The sequence below is a fragment of the Arvicanthis niloticus genome, chromosome 11 (assembly GCF_011762505.2).
Source record: "Arvicanthis niloticus isolate mArvNil1 chromosome 11, mArvNil1.pat.X, whole genome shotgun sequence".
In the NCBI taxonomy this organism is placed as follows: domain Eukaryota; kingdom Metazoa; phylum Chordata; class Mammalia; order Rodentia; family Muridae; genus Arvicanthis; species Arvicanthis niloticus.
This window is the reverse complement of record NC_047668.1, coordinates 33,606,987-33,624,081: the sequence shown is the minus strand read 5'-3', so window position 1 is coordinate 33,624,081 and position 17,095 is coordinate 33,606,987. Positions and strand designations below refer to the sequence as shown.

The 17,095-nt window shown below is 40.7% G+C and overlaps 1 protein-coding gene across 1 annotated transcript in view; it reads left to right on the top strand.

Annotated features, from left to right (window-relative positions):
• The window catches only part of Nampt (nicotinamide phosphoribosyltransferase), a 39,942-nt gene that overhangs the window by 8,574 nt on the left and 14,273 nt on the right, over positions 1–17,095 (top strand). Inside the window, exons 2-6 of the mRNA XM_034514067.2 lie at positions 1,314–1,470; positions 4,261–4,364; positions 6,257–6,385; positions 14,629–14,787; positions 15,477–15,613. Coding sequence (XP_034369958.1) covers positions 1,314–1,470; positions 4,261–4,364; positions 6,257–6,385; positions 14,629–14,787; positions 15,477–15,613 — 686 coding nt within the window. The remainder of the gene's footprint in view (positions 1–1,313; positions 1,471–4,260; positions 4,365–6,256; positions 6,386–14,628; positions 14,788–15,476; positions 15,614–17,095) is intronic.

Genomic DNA, 17,095 nt, shown 5'->3' with positions numbered 1-17,095 from the left:
CTGCTAAGTTTTTAACAGTGGCCTTTACCAAATTCATAGAATAGAAGCTGTTAGTTTGAAGGCTTTCTTGCTTTTAAACTCACAAGGGTTAAGATCATATAGACACTTACTATTCAAAAGCAATTTGAGAAACAACAAAATGGGAGGTTCTGGTTTTGTTTTTAGATGTTTTACTACACTTTATATTTATGTATGTGTAGGGACGTGTGTGCCTCGGTCGGTGCTCGTGTGGAGGTCAGAGAATGACCTGTTCTCATCTGCCACCTGTGTTCTAGGGATCTAACTTAGGTCACCAGGTTTATCAACAGCAAGTGCCTTTATCTACTGAGCCATCTCAACAACTCCTAAAACAAGCTTTCTATTTGCTTTTCATTATTTTTGCTGCTGTTGTCGCCTTCATCCAGGTTTCTGTAGAGCATTGTGGCAGTCAAGAGCATCCTTGGTGCCTCATAGTTGCATAAAGAGGTGGGTCACGAGGAGACACTGACTTGACATATTACATAATAATGGTATAGGTTGGACATTCTTGATCCAAACCTCAGAATGTCTTGAGCATGGATGTCCAAGGGGCAAAATTCCAAGCTTGACCTCATAAAACAAGTCACAGTCAAAATATGGAGGCCAGGAAGATGGCCCAGTCAGTGAAGTGCTCGCTGCACAAGCCTCAGGACCTGAGTTTGATGCCCAACGCCTGACATGAAAAGCCAGGCATGTTGGCACCTGCTTACAATGCCAGTGCTGGCAAAGCAGAGAAAGGAGACCTGGGCTTGCTGGCCGGCTGGTGCAGCTAAATTGATGATGAGCTCTAGGTGTGATGAGAGAAAGAGACTGTCTTAAGAGTGAAGCAGTGAGGGACTGAGGAACACCTGAAGTCACCTGGCCTCCACACACCTGTATGCACATGCACACCCACCACATAAACATGCACACAGGTCTTACCTCCAAATACAAGTACAGTCAAGTGTTCTAAAGGCCCAAATCTGAAGTGAGCTGCTCTGGTCCGTTTGATAATGGTTGTGCACCTCAGACCACAAGAAAGGCTGCACCCTAAGACCAAGTGAGGTCCTTTCCACACGAAGGGTTTTAAGCTGACTTAGTATAATCTCAATCGCTTGTTTGACTGTAAGACAAGGTATCATTAGAAGGATTTTGGTGATATGCTTGTGTCTTGCTCTATGTAGCCAGGATGGGAGGTTGACCAGTAGCTAGTGAAAAAAAGCAGAGTTTCTGATTAGGAAATAATGTGAAGGCTTGTCTGTTGTGCTTTATTCTACTCTCAGTGTTTCCTAATGAAAGTATTTTTCTCTGTATAGGTTACTCACTATAAACAATACCCACCCAACACAAGCAAAGTTTATTCCTACTTTGAATGCCGTGAAAAGAAGACAGAAAACTCCAAAGTAAGGAAGGTGAAATACGAGGAAACAGTATTTTATGGGTTGCAGTACATTCTTAATAAGTACTTAAAAGGTATTGCTCTTCCCAGTACATTTAAAACACTGCTTTTATGTGACTATTTTCTATATTGCTATGTTCTGTTATTTGAAATAACTTTTGAGTAATCTAATTTTGATATTACATTTGATTACCTCTTTAGGTGTTGTTTTGGAAGGTTTAGTTCTGCTTGGGTTGGTTTGTTTGTTTAGGTATTTTTGTTTGTTTTTTAATTACAACAACTTACTCTGTACCCCAGGATGGCTTTAAATTTGGTAAGTAGTTCAGGCTGCCCTCAAATTTACAGCAGTCTCTTGTCTCAGCCTCCCAAATGTTAACATTATAGTGTTGAGCTATCATCATGCTTAACTTCTTTTGTAAAGTTTCTTTGATCTGTTAATTTAAATACATTTAGAATTTGGGGGGAGGCAGGGAGAGAGGGAGAGGGAGAGAGAGAGATTGAGATTGATTGAGAGATTGATTGATTGATTGATTGATTTTAAGATGGAGAAAGGTTTTCTAAAACGTACATTCCCAAAGGAAGTTTAGGGCAGTCATTCATCAGTCATTGTTTACTTGTAACTTAACCATTTACAGGATTCACTATTCATCCAGAAGCTCATTTTGAATTATATTAGGTTAACTAGAATAATTTTATATTACTTAAGATATACCCTAAAGTTTCATTTTTCAAAGCTATTTAATGATAGTGGGTTTATTTCTAAATGCATTTTAAAACAGAAAAATCCCCCCAGTAATATTCAGGGGTGGGTTGTCTGTTTGTCGAGGCCATATACAATATATTGTGTAATGGAGTTTCTAGGCAGAGAATCAAATCCAAAGATCTTACACATCTAGAATAATTTCAGTTGAGTACAGATTTAAGTTTAATTTTTCTGTAAATGGTAGCTATTTTAAGGTCAGATAGGTTAGACATGCTTCATGCCTGAGAACCCAGCTAGGTGTAAAAGGTATCCTGTATGAAAAAGAGACTACAGGATATTTTAAGTAAATGGAGTAGTTTATATTTGTTTCTAGATCGTAAATTTGTATTCAGTTTTGTAACTTTTTAAGTTATTAAGTATAAATAGTATTCATCTGTGTGCTGCATTGATGGCCTGGTTTGTATACACACATGCACACATGTTGCATTGTCTACTGTGCACACAGCTGCACATATGTGCTTCGTTGATTGTGCACTCTGCATGCACATGTGCTTCATTCACTGCCTACTTTGCACACACGTGGATACATGCTGCTGTCATGCTGTGTTGCCTACTTTGCATGTGTACACAGGTGTATACACATGCGTGTGCACAGGTGCTCCATCAGCTGCCTACTTTAGAGTGCTGCTTCTTAAACTTCTACCATTGGCAATTCCTTCTTAACCCAAGGAATGTTTGCACAGTCCTGAATATATAAGTATATAAAACAGATATACAAAGCAAACATTAGCTGATTAAAAAAAAAAAAACTTCATAATGCATCTAATGTTACCTTTTATTAAGGACTAAACATTGATGTACCTGTACTTACTTTTACCTAAAGATTTCAATCTTAGCTGAATAGGTGATATGGAAGAATATAGAGAATTTTGAACATATTAAAGTCAGCATTTTGATTTTCTAATCACCAGCTAAGACTACCACTTCATATAAATATGTAATACAAGTGGCAGAAGTATATTTTAGGGTCATTTCATAAATTGTTGGGAGTTCTGTCCTAATCCCAAGCCAAATGCAGAAAGAATTTTTTATGAAACTCAGATCAGCAATTTAAGCAACAGTTGTAAAATCAAACACTGTAACACAGTACAATACAAACATACACTAGCTTAAACTGCATACATAGGGGACGCAGTAGGAAAACACTAAAAGTCATTTTCTTAAACCGTTGTGTTTCTGTAAGGGCAAAGAGTATCGTATATACAGTAAAAATATTGCAGTTTGTTTCAAAGCTGAGCAAGATATTTTTAGGCAGCACTTGTTAACCTTGTATGGTGTGACAGCGTGCACACCGCAAATTGCACTGGATGAAGCTGCAGGATCCAACACAGGTGAACACTGTCAAAAACCACCTTGAATTCATGACGTTTGGTTTTAAATTAACTTTTGGTGCTTGTATATTCAGAAGGTTTTACTGTTGTCAAATCTTTATTAAACTACCTACCTACCATTTAGTTTCCCATCCCTATCTGTACTTGAAGAAATTACTCCAGGACGGTGTTCTAAATAGCTGTGTATCTTAAGCCATGTATTTCTTCTCACCATCCTGTAAGTGGGTACTGTACCCCATCCTCATTGTACAGACGGGAAAGCTAGCTAAAAATGAGACTGGGCAGGCATTTACTAATTGTGAAAATGACTGATTTCCCAACCTCAGAGACATTGCTGAAGAAAGTTCACCTAGTAAAGAACTTGTGGCTTTTTTTAGGTTTAAGGATCTCTAAAACATTGTTTATTTTGTTTTGACACTATGTAACAGTTTTCGGTTCTTCTCTTGCTGGTTTTAGTTTTCCAGGACATAATCTCACCATGTAACCCAAGCTGGCTTCAAAACTCATGACCCTCCTGCCCTGGCTTCCCAAGTACTTCATTTATGAGCCTGAGTCACTATTCGTGGCTGCCCCTGTGCTTTTAAAGTAAATGAACACTTGTGCTTAGGGTGAGCTCCTGGAAGTACAGTTCTTTTTCTGCATCTGCTCTTGACCTGGTGGTGTTGGCTCATCCTCTCAGTACCTTTCAGTCATGACGGGTGAGAGAACTGGAAACGTTCTCTGGTGACTCAGCAGTTCAGAACGTAAACACGACCTTTGTGTGCTTCCAGGTAAAGTAGTGACCAAAGAGAAAATCCAGGAGGCCAAAGAAGTGTACCGAGAACATTTTCAAGATGATGTCTTTAATGAAAGAGGATGGAACTACATCCTTGAGGTAAAAATGGCTGTCAGTTTTTATTTGTTTTGGTTTTGGTTTAATTCAAAATTTTCTGCCATGGAATTTGAATAGAAAATTCAGCTATAAAGCTTTTTGTTGATCTCAATATAATGGTTATTTTTAGATATACATGTAAAAATCTGTAGGTAACATTTGGTTCTCTCCTGTAATGTGAATCACTAACCAATAATTTACAGTAGACCTAAGTAATATGCTATGTGACTTAAATTTTCAATAACTCATTTTTTGAAAGATAATTTAATATATTTCTGGAAAACATGCCTTAGAAATGGGAATAGACTAATAATTTTTAAAGGATATAGTTACTTGGCAGTCTCAGAATAGATACTGTAAATTTATTACAACATAATTCTGGGAATCGTCTCTCACCAAGTAGTCAGAATTGTTTGCTGTGGGTCCGTGGAGTTGATGCTTGTTCTCCACTTTACCATAATGTACTGAACTTCCAGATACTGGAAATTGAATTATTTATAAAACAATTCTTAGTCTAGTGTTTTCTGTATTGCTATACTACACTAAAATTAGAATATGCTATACAGCATAGCTAATCCATAGTATTAGAAATACTTGTAGCTTGTAGTAAAATGAGTTTTGTGCTTTTGTTAAAATGAGGTACCTGTGGGTCTTTGATAAAGTCAGAACCGTACCACACTGCATATCTAAGTAAGCATGCCCACTGAGCTAACATGTTTGCCATCACTCCTTTCTGGGAGGGTCTCTGTGAGGATAGCATGCAGTGGTGAGCCTGTAATTCCTAGTGGCCAGTCTTGATTATGTATGCAGGCAGTCTTAGGGTTCGCTAGACATAATCTGGTCTGGCCCAATTTACAGTCAAGTCTAGAGCTGTTAAATGACTCCCCAAGGTCTTGCAGATGAATTTGAGATCAAACCAGGATGTGTAAAGCAGCATTCTGCTACATCATGATGCCTCCATTGTTTTTCATTGCAAATAGTTTTTTCTCATTTAAATGTTGTGCCTTGAACCACATAAACTCTTGGGATTTCCTAAAAATTTGCCTTTTACATGAGGGTTAACTGTAGCTCTCAGTTTGAGAAAGGATGTGAGGGGGCCACTGAGTAGTTTTCTGTTGCTGAGTAACAGAAGTAAGACACCGTGACCAACACAACTTGTAGAGTAACAGAAGTAAGACACCGTGACCAACACAACTTGTTGAAGAGTTTATCTCGGCATACAGTTTCAAAAGTTGAGTGTGTGACATCATAGCCAGGAACTGATGGAGCAGGAGCTAAGAGCTTACTTACATCCTTCTCCACAAGGCAGAAATGTCCATCCCACCCCTAAGTGACACACCTCCAACAAGACCACACCTCCTGATCCTTCCCAAACAGTTCTGCCATCTGGGAACCAAGTATCAAATACATGAGGTTATGGGGGCTATAACTTACAATTCTTCTATAATTAGTGATTGCTCTTCTGTATGTATTCTCTAACACTAGTCTGTAGTTGCTCCTCCTCTTTTCATCTATGGAAAGGACCTAGGCTGAGCAGGTTATTTTGTAGGATAATTTTAGAGTATGTTAGAATGAACTTAACGCTGACTTTTCTGAACTAGTGGGGGAAATGCTTTTTGATCCGTGTTGATTGTCAGTGGTAGGTGTTCTTAGCAGAAACAGCATGAATTTAAAGAGCTGGATTGGTGCCTAAGTTGTTAATCATTTTAACTCACTTTAGAAGCTGCAGGAAACACTCACTAACTAGATTATTGCTAATGATTTAACAACAGCTATACTTTCTGCAGTGCCAAAATTTAGTTTCCATAAAATGTTAAAAAAAAAAAAAACCTCAAAATAACAGGCAGTTGAATATCGCCTGTCAAATGAATGAATGTATTGTTGCCTCCTGCCAGAAATATGATGGTCATCTCCCAATTGAAGTAAAGGCTGTTCCTGAGGGCTCTGTCATCCCCAGAGGGAACGTGCTGTTCACAGTGGAAAACACAGACCCAGAGTGCTACTGGCTTACCAATTGGATTGAGGTGAGTAGGGTGTTTCTTTTTTTCCAGAATTTTTCAGAGTTCTGATTTTGTTGTTGTTGTTTTGGTTGGTTGGATTGGTTTGGTTTGGTTGTTTTCATTTGTGTGACTGAAGATCATTGAAGTGGGAATCTGGTGAGTTTGCTACTACTGGTAAAGCTGTGTAATCGATAGTTCTCTCCTGTTTCAGCTTCCTCATCACTAAATGATACTTTTAGGTCCTTTAATGAACTCTGATCTTAGGAGATTCTGTCTAAATCAGACGACTGATACTGGTTACTTAAAGCTCAGTTGACATCTACTTATAATTTTTCATGTGTTTCTTTTGGCACTGCGAGGGCTGGAATCCAGGGCTTACTGCACACTAGGCAACTCTCCCAGGAAACTAAAAGTCCAGCTCTTTTTTCAAAAAGTTTTTTGAGACAAGGTTTCACTAAGTTACCTTAAGTGGCAGTTAAGGCAGACCTTGAATTGACTGTCTTCCTGCCTCTGCCTCATGAAGAGCTGCTACACCAGCCAGCTAATCCCTTGTCATTCTCCATGTACACTAGCTTAGAACAAAATGAAACAAGTAGCCAAGTTTGTTTTTAATAACTACAGACTCTTCTGGTGGGCATTCTATTCTAATTAGAGTCAATTCATTCACTGATTTTTGAGAGAGAGAGAGAGAGAGAGAGAGAGAGAGAGGAGAAGAGAGAGTTTTCAGCTTCTAAATATAGATATGATGCTGTTTAATTTCTAAATCTAAGAGAGGGGCATATATGTAGTCTTAGATTTTTTTTTTGCTGGGGGAGGCTGTTCCTTAAGTGGTTCTACACTGCCACCGTTTAGTTTTGGTGATGATAATACTGGCTTCTTGAGATAGATTATTATAAAGTTATCTGTGGGGTAAATAGCCCAGCAAGCAACAATAAAACACCACATTGCTGGGGGCTGGAGAGATGGCTCAGCAGTTAAGAGCACTGACTGCTTTTCTAGAGGTCCTGAGTTTGATTCCCAGCAACCACACAGTAGCTCACTACCATCTGTAATGGGATCTGATGTCCTCTTCTGGTGTGTCTGAAGACAGCTACAGTGTACTACTCTTATATATAAAATAATTCTTGAAAACAAAAACAAACCAAAAAACCCCACCACATTGCTGAATGGTGTTTACACAGTTAACACCAGCATTTCAGTATTGATGAAAGAAATTTGTTATGCTGTATAAAATAAGATTTTGAAAAACTAAGCCCCAAGAATATGTTTAAAATATATTTTACAAAGTTGACAGAGAATTTAAAATATTGTTACACTCTTGATGGGCCATCAACTTATGGCAGGCCTAAAAAAGCTAGAAAAAAAGGTACAGTAGGTTAAAATATAAGTTTTAATTGTCTATACTATTTAGTAAAACTTTGAATTAACTGTTATCTGGAAGTCAATGACAGGGAATCTTAGTTTGTGTTCAGAAATTTTGATTTTGAAAGACTATAAAACTACAAAAGTAAGAGAAAGGTTTGGGAGATTTGGTTTTGGAGGTACAGAGATGGAACCCAGAGCACAGGGCCTTGTACCTGCTAAACACATACTTGTTGCACTAAACTGTATCCCCCACCTTCTAGTAGAATGGCTCTCAACCACTGTCTCAGCTTGTACATTCAGACTAGCATTTTATCTTCAAAGCCAACCAAGCACATGGATCACTTTTAGTTTACAACTGAGTAGTCCATCAGTAAGTCCTGTGATTACTCGGACTTCCCCAAAGGTAGGTAAAGAGTAGAGGAATGGGAGCTGGAGGGCTTAGTGTTAAAGTGGTTACCTCACAGTCTTAAAAACGTGGGAGTTCAGATCCCAAGAACCCGTGTAAATGCTAGGTGGGATTGAGAGCCCACCTGTAATTTCAGCCTTGGAAGGCAGATACAGGGAGTCCGCAGAGCAAGTTAGCTAGGGAGACTAGCTCTGGGTTTGATTGAGAGACCCTGTATCAATGAATAACATGAAAGAGCAATTCTGGATGATTGCCAACATGAAGCTCAGGTACCCACATGCATATACACACACATACTCCACATACTTGAAAAATTAAAAAGGGGGGAGGAGGGGACATGAATAAACAGTGCGCCTTCCCCTTTAGAGCTTTCCTTTATTGTCTTCTGAGAATGACTATTTGGTGTATTTTACTAAGAAATTACAGTGTGGAAAGGGAAAGAAAAAAAATCTATCAGTCAGCTTAGAGTGGTGGTTAATAAGAGTATCTGCTGCTGCACCAGTGTGAGAATCTAAATCCCATTGTCATGTAACCACACAAAAAGCTGGCAAGGCTATGCACACTGCAACGCCAGTGCCGGCTAGAGGTGGGGGTGGGGAGGATGGACAGGGAAATTGCTAGAGTTTGTTGGCAGTCAGCCTCACCCAAAATCAGTGAGTTCCAACTTCAAAAGAGAAATCTCCATCTCTTGAAGGGGACAAAGCAGAGGATAGAAGAGGTCAGCCAGCCCCGCCTCTTGCCCCTCCACAAAGGCACACACATTGCTAAACCTAAGTGAAGTCACTGTATCTTTGAAGAAATTCATCCCTACTCTCACCAGTCCTCAGCTTAGTTTCCCACTGTGTACTTAAAATCTGTTGCCAGTCGCAGCAAACACTGCTTACAGACTTGAACATGGTCTCCCTTAAAACATTTAACATAACACCAAAGACGTTCAATTCTGTTTTGGAGCGTGTGTTTGAAATAATGAATAACCTCACTGACTGCTACTCACCTGCATGAGCGTTGGTACCAGGAGAAGTCTTAGTCCTTTCAAACCAGATACCCAGCTTAGTTTAGGGAAGCTAGGAGCTCTGCAGACCATCCAGGCATACAAAGGGGCCGAGGAACGAACACATTAGGCCAGATACTCCCTTCTGACAAAAAAAAAAAAAAAAAAAACCCAGACTGAAACATTTCTGCTACTAAAAGATGATTTCAAAGATGGAGAAACTGAGGCCTGCTAGGTGACCAGATAGAACAGTCACACCATTTCAGTTAACGTAAGTGACATGGTAATAAGCACTTCTAAAAGAAAAGTGATCAAACAGTCTTGATCTGTGTGGGGATGTTGCTATTTGCAGAAGCTGCCATCAAGGCCTGCCTACATAGCAGGCTTGGATTAGCCCAAACTAACTTGCCTTCCTCACCCCGCTTTGCCTCTTCCCTCAGGGTCTTTTGTAAAGGGGGTGGTTTCGCAGCAGTGTAGTCTAAGCTGGTTTTGTTGTTCTGTGCAGGAGCACTGTATGATAGTACTTTCTCTCCTTGCAGGGCAAAGGTCAGTCTTTGTGGGATAACACAGAGTTTTTCAGGCTGTGCTTTATTTATCTCTGTCATATTTCTGGAGATAACTGACTACTGAGCTTAATTAAAATACAGACGTAAGCCAGGTGTGCCTTTAATCCCAGCACTCGGGCCTCTGAGTTCAAGGCCAGCCAGGGCTACACCACAACACGCTAGTAAAAAACAAACAAATGTCGAGCTGATTAAATTTGATTCAACAAGTAAATTAAATCCATCTATCCATCTATCACTCAACACAATGCTTGGCACAAAAATTAGAGTCAGATATACCTTATTAAGGCCCTTTATGGGTGAGTTGCAGCTTGTTAACTAACCGTGAATATGAGTATCATGGAAACTGTCTGCTGAGCTGGTACTAGAAGAATGGGTAATTCTGTCCTAAGAATTATAAAATTGGGGGTGGCTTTTAATAAGGGGGAGGCAGAGCTGAGGGACATAGTTCAGCAAAGGTGGCAGTGTAATGAAAGCTACACTGAGAGGAGTGCTTACGGTGGTAAAATGACAAGATCAGAAGACCTCCGTCCATTTGGATTGTCGTCCCTTCTCATACCTCGTGGAAAGCAGGCGAATGGTAGTTAACCCTTGTGAGGAGTGGACATGGTGGCAGAGGCAGGAATGTAGCAAGCTCAAGGCCGACTTGGACAACACGGGGAGATTCTGTCTTAATTGAAAGTAACTAGTTAGTAAATGTTGGGGTTCAAGAATCGCTACTCAACCATACAACACTGATCTCAGTTAAACAAAAGTAGTCGTTGAACACACCGTAGTAATACTGAGTGTTCAGGAATGCAGACGGGACTAACTGTACTACTGGTCAGCTCTCATAAGCTTTCTATAGGAAAGCCAGGTCCAAAAGTTAAAGAGCAAGGAGGGGAGCAGGTAGCTTACTAGGCAAAGGATTATCAGCTAACCTTTAAACTGGTTGGTCCTGAATAAGGAAGCGGGTTGGTGGATGGGTGGTGAACAGGGAAATCAGAACATTGGGATAACAGAGCATGCGTATTATAATCACAATCTTTTGTCTTATTAGTAGCATTCTTCAGTGTCAGCCACAAGAACCACGGTGAGCGCATACATAGGTGTAGGAAGTGCTGCCCAGTGGCCAGCTCTGACTCAAGATGTTTAGATATAACGGTTCATATTGACCTTTAATTTGATGGGTCCTACATAAAGCTTTGTGGAATTTCTTAAGATTAGCAGATCTCATACAGAACATTCATACAGAACAAGACGGGATGTGGTCAGGATGTCCTTGCTCTAAGCCAAGTCACTTCTCTGTGTCAATGACTAGCAGGCATGTTACAGCATCTATATGAAGTAGCTGGCAGACAGGGAAAAAAATGGCTACAGGTATTGGGTGGGGGTGTGGTGGAGAGGGGGTAGAGGGGGAGTGAGATCATAAGAGTGAAGCATGATAGAACCTGCCTAAAGCCCACGTTGGAATGATATCCAGTGACACTGTGAAAAGCCCAGGTCACAGAGGCTAGTACTTGGAGTTAGGAAGATCGTGATTGGCAGCGGGATCAGAGGAGCCATTCTGAGAGCAGATGGGTCAGAGGTGAGAGTTGCATCGGCTTTGTTGTCTAGCAAAATTTCCCCGACTTAGTAGTTTTACACAACTACTGCTCCATGTGGTCTTATGATCCCCAGATGTTCCTCAGGTCTTGCTTGGATTTAAACACCTGCATTCAGCTAATCCAGGCAGCCTCTCAGGCAGACAGGCATGGGGAAGGAAGGGACAGAGGGATGGACAGAAACAAGAGGTAGACATGGTTGATCACAGGATAGCCCAGAATCACGAATGAGGACTGGAGCTTCAGATGGGAAGAGCCTGGAGGCCATCTTGATTTAACCATAGGAGTCTAAAGCCACAATAGTTTAGGTTTTTTTTAGATGAGCAGATTGTCGTGTCTAGGATGAAATAATCTCTTTCCACTTGTTTACTGATAACTTATATTTAGTAAGTTTGGTTTATAAAATTTATATCAGAAATGAACTCTTTTTTTAATCTAGCTTAGAAATCATTACCATTTTAGTAATACCTTCTAGCTTTTTCTAAAGTAGATTGGAAGCTGCGTCTAATAGTACACTATCAGGCTTAGAACATAAAAATGGAAATTCTAGAATGAAGTATAATAAATTCCCAAGCCAAATTCACTAGTATGATTCCAGCGGTTACACATCAGCCTGAATTTGGAGTTATTTTCCTGGCAGTCAAAAAAAAAGTGAAACTGAAGAATAGATCTTACTAGAAAGTAAGAACCTAACAATTCTAATACTTCCTCACATAAATACTTCACACAGCTTTCTTATAACAAGCTTTGATGAAAGCTAAGCATGTGTCTCTAAGTAGAACTCTCTAATATCAGTAGCCCTGTTAGAACAAAGTCAGTCTAAAGGAGTGAAGACATGACTACTGTAACTAATTACTTAGTAGAGTCTAGTGCATAAGTCAGAGCTGGTTTGTAGGCCTGTTTGGTGCAGGTCCACACAAGTAAAGAAACCAAGAACAAGCATTAGGGACGTAAGACAGTGTAATATTGCCTTAATATTAACTGATCCCTCATCAGACATTCAAAATATGATTTGCTTCTGTGGAGCTTTGAATCAAAACTTTTGTTTGGAGTTGTCTCCTTGAGGCTTAGAGAGTTCACTTGTCTCTGCTTACAGTGACTGAGCAATGGACTACATCTGTAGTGCACACCCTGTCTATCTCCTCAGATGACTACATCTGTAGTGCACATCCTGTCTATCTCCTCAGATGACTACATCTGTAGTGCACATCCTGTCTATCTCCTCAGATGACTACATCTGTAGTGCATATCCTGTCTATCTCCTCAGATGACTACATCTGTAGTGCACATCCTGTCTATCTCCTCAGATGACTACATCTGTAGTGCACATCCTGTCTATCTCCTCAGATGACGACATCTGTAGTGCACATCCTGTCTATCTCCTCAGATGACGACATCTGTAGTGCACACCCTGTCTATCTCCTCAGATGACTACATCTGTAGTGCACATCCTGTCTATCTCCTCAGATGACTACATCTGTAGTACACACCCTGTCTATCTCCTCAGATGAAGACATCTGTAGTGCACACCCTGTCTATCTCCTCAGATGACTACATCTGTAGTGCACATCCTGTCTATCTCCTCAGATGACTACATCTGTAGTGCACATCCTGTCTATCTCCTCAGATGAAGACATCTGTAGTGCACACCCTGTCTATCTCCTCAGATGACTACATCTGTAGTGCACACCCTGTCTATCTCCTCAGATGACTACATCTGTAGTGCACATCCTATCTCCTCAGATGAAGACATCTGTAGTGCACATCCTGTCTATCTCCTCAGATGACTACATCTGTAGTGCACACCCTGTCTATCTCCTCAGATGACTACATCTGTAGTGCACACCCTGTCTATCTCCTCAGATGACTACATCTGTAGTGCACATCCTGTCTATCTCCTCAGATGACTACATCTGTAGTGCACACCCTGTCTATCTCCTCAGATGACTACATCTGTAGTGCACACCCTGTCTATCTCCTCAGATGAAGACATCTGTAGTGCACATCCTGTCTATCTCCTCAGATGACTACATCTGTAGTGCACATCCTATCTCCTCAGATGACTACATCTGTAGTGCACATCCTGTCTATCTCCTCAGATGACTACATCTGTAGTGCACATCCTGTCTATCTCCTCAGATGACTACATCTGTAGTGCACACCCTGTCTATCTCCTCAGATGACTACATCTGTAGTGCACATCCTGTCTATCTCCTCAGATGACTACATCTGTAGTGCACATCCTGTCTATCTCCTCAGATGACTACATCTGTAGTGCACATCCTATCTCCTCAGATGACTACATCTGTAGTGCACATCCTGTCTATCTCCTCAGATGACTACATCTGTAGTGCACATCCTGTCTATCTCCTCAGATGCCTACATCTGTAGTGCACACCCTGTCTATCTCCTCAGATGACTACATCTGTAGTGCACATCCTGTCTATCTCCTCAGATGCCTACATCTGTAGTGCACACCCTGTCTATCTCCTCAGATGACTACATCTGTAGTGCACACCCTGTCTATCTCCTCAGATGACTACATCTGTAGTGCACATCCTATCTCCTCAGATGAAGACATCTGTAGTGCACATCCTGTCTATCTCCTCAGATGACTACATCTGTAGTGCACACCCTGTCTATCTCCTCAGATGACTACATCTGTAGTGCACACCCTGTCTATCTCCTCAGATGACTACATCTGTAGTGCACATCCTGTCTATCTCCTCAGATGACTACATCTGTAGTGCACACCCTGTCTATCTCCTCAGATGACTACATCTGTAGTGCACACCCTGTCTATCTCCTCAGATGAAGACATCTGTAGTGCACATCCTGTCTATCTCCTCAGATGACTACATCTGTAGTGCACATCCTATCTCCTCAGATGACTACATCTGTAGTGCACATCCTGTCTATCTCCTCAGATGACTACATCTGTAGTGCACATCCTGTCTATCTCCTCAGATGCCTACATCTGTAGTGCACACCCTGTCTATCTCCTCAGATGACTACATCTGTAGTGCACATCCTGTCTATCTCCTCAGATGCCTACATCTGTAGTGCACACCCTGTCTATCTCCTCAGATGACTACATCTGTAGTGCACATCCTGTCTATCTCCTCAGATGACTACATCTGTAGTGCACATCCTATCTCCTCAGATGACTACATCTGTAGTGCACATCCTGTCTATCTCCTCAGATGACTACATCTGTAGTGCACATCCTATCTATTGCCTCGGAGCCCACTAAAGTTTCTAAGAGTCCAGATGTACAGGATGTTCCTTCTAAGAAAGCTATGATTTCCCCAGAAGGAGCCCAATATTTTATGTTAATAATGTGGTTATTTTCTTTACAGACTATTCTTGTTCAGTCCTGGTATCCAATTACAGTGGCCACAAATTCAAGAGAGCAGAAGAAAATACTGGCCAAATATTTGTTAGAAACGTCTGGTAACTTAGATGGTCTGGAATACAAGTTACATGACTTTGGTTACAGAGGAGTCTCTTCACAAGAGGTAAGGAACCAGGGAGCCTCATGGAATACAATTCAGATTGTCAGTGGTGTATTAGCTACTTCTGTTGCTGTGAGAAAGCGTCAGTACCAAAAGCAACAGATGGAAGAAAGGTAGGAGAGCCTGTCGTAGCAGGAGGTGGAACAGCAGGAACAGGAAGCCAAGAGCTTACAGCTTCAAATACAAGCATGAAGCAGAGTGAGAAAACTGGAAATACCATGAGGCCTGAAACCATTGAAGCCTCCTGCAGTGATGCACTTCCTCCAGCAAGGCAGTACCTCCTAAACCTTCCCAAGCACACCACCAATTGGAGACCAAGTGTCCAAATATCTGAACCTATATGGAACATTCTTGTCTAAACCATTGCAGTGAGAGGCCACTTTCAGCTTCCAGAATTATCACTGGGACCGAGCTTGCTTTTAAGTAGGCCATTTCCTGCAGTTCTGGAGGCATAGCAACAGATAACTGCATACCTATTGTGTGTCATCCTTTTCCCAGTACATGGAATCTACCTCTCAGCACGTGTTCCAGTTTTTATGTATTAGATGGAGGGGTAGACAAGGGTGCAGCAGACGCTGGTGCAGAACGGCACAAGTGCCAGGGTAAAGACACTGGGAGAGGTCCAGAAGTGGGTGAGGCAAATGGGATGTTACGTTCCTGTTCTGAATTTCAGTTTGTGGTTGATCTTCCAGACTGCTGGCATAGGGGCCTCTGCTCATTTGGTTAACTTCAAAGGAACAGATACTGTGGCGGGAATTGCTCTAATTAAAAAGTACTATGGGACAAAAGATCCTGTTCCAGGCTATTCTGTCCCAGCGGCAGAGCACAGGTAAAACTGCGTTTGTTCTCATCCTCCTGTTTGCTATGTGAACCCTTGCCTTGCATGCACAGGGCCCTGGGTTCTAGCTCTGGCCCTACCAACAAAAATTGCTTTCTAAAACTTGTTTGAAGTTGTTATTTGTAACTCAGCAACACCTTACTTGTCAGCAGAGCCAGATGCTAAATCAACTTTCATGGACAGTTGGATGCACACACTTTTTACAAAGATTAGTATCCAGCAGGGCAGGAATTCCAAACCCTTCTAGTAAAAGAATTGAAGACCTTTCCTAACACTTAAAAATTGCCAGATTGGTTTTACTTTAAGGAATGGTTTTTCATTTGCTATACTGTGTATGCAGGTAGATTTTTCTACATTAAATGGAACCTGGGGCCGCCATGAGTACTGTTTACTTTCCCTGCTTTTCTATGTGATCTCACCTATCTCTGCCCAGGAAATTGTCATCTGGACCCTGTATCTTCAATTCTAAATAAAAAAGCTATTTTAATAATAATAATTTAAAAGGAAGTTATTATATAGCCATTATATATACTTAGTATATCTTATATACTGAGCGTCATCACTCTGATACATATTAACTCACCAGCTTTCATGTACAAGGCAGTCTGCTTGGTGCAACAAGGGACAGAAAGATACAAAGCTGACCCTCTCAAGATAAAAATAGTCACTGGTAAGAGTCTGCTCTGTTTGCTAAGCATTTTTATTTAAAGAAGCACAATTAGGGTGTAGTAGTCTCAAACAAGTTGAAAAAGGTTTATATCCATTGTCCGGGTCAAAAGAGCTCTTATAGGGACAATATGTAGAATCTTGACTTCATTAGGGAATAATAAAATTTGGTTGAACATTTTCTGAGCAATACTTTTTCATGTTTTCTTGTCTACCAAGCATTATGATAGTGTGTATGCATGCTTTAGGGACTAAGGGCTGAGACAGGTATATTAAAAGAGATTGAGATGTTGGGTGAGGGTTAGTTTGTTAAGAACTTTAATGTTGAATGTTATCTGTACACACCATGCTTGCTTGCTTGCTTGCTTGTTTGTTTGCTTGCTTGTTAATACAGGGTCTCCTGTAGCTCAGGCTGGCCTTGAACTTGTTATGTCAGGAGAGCTCCCGAATCTCGTGTCTCCATTTCCAAAGTGCTGTGATTATATTCAGTTCCAGCTTACTATTAGACATTTTCAAAATGAAGTAGATCCTGAAGTTTTGACCAAATGATATATTAGAGATAGATTTTAGGTCATTTGGATAGCAGGAAAATAGAAAACCTAGAAGCTAGGATTTCTAGGAAGTGTAGTGTAGGAAACGGTGGTCTAAGGTTAGGTCTGGAGCTGGGCAGTTAAATGAATGCAAAGAAGTTGATAGCCGAGATAGAATTACTAAGATAGAATATTTGAATTATGATACAGAATAGATTCTCAGCTAACATTAAGGACATTGCTGTATAGGAAGGCACCTTGAGTCATTTTTCATTTT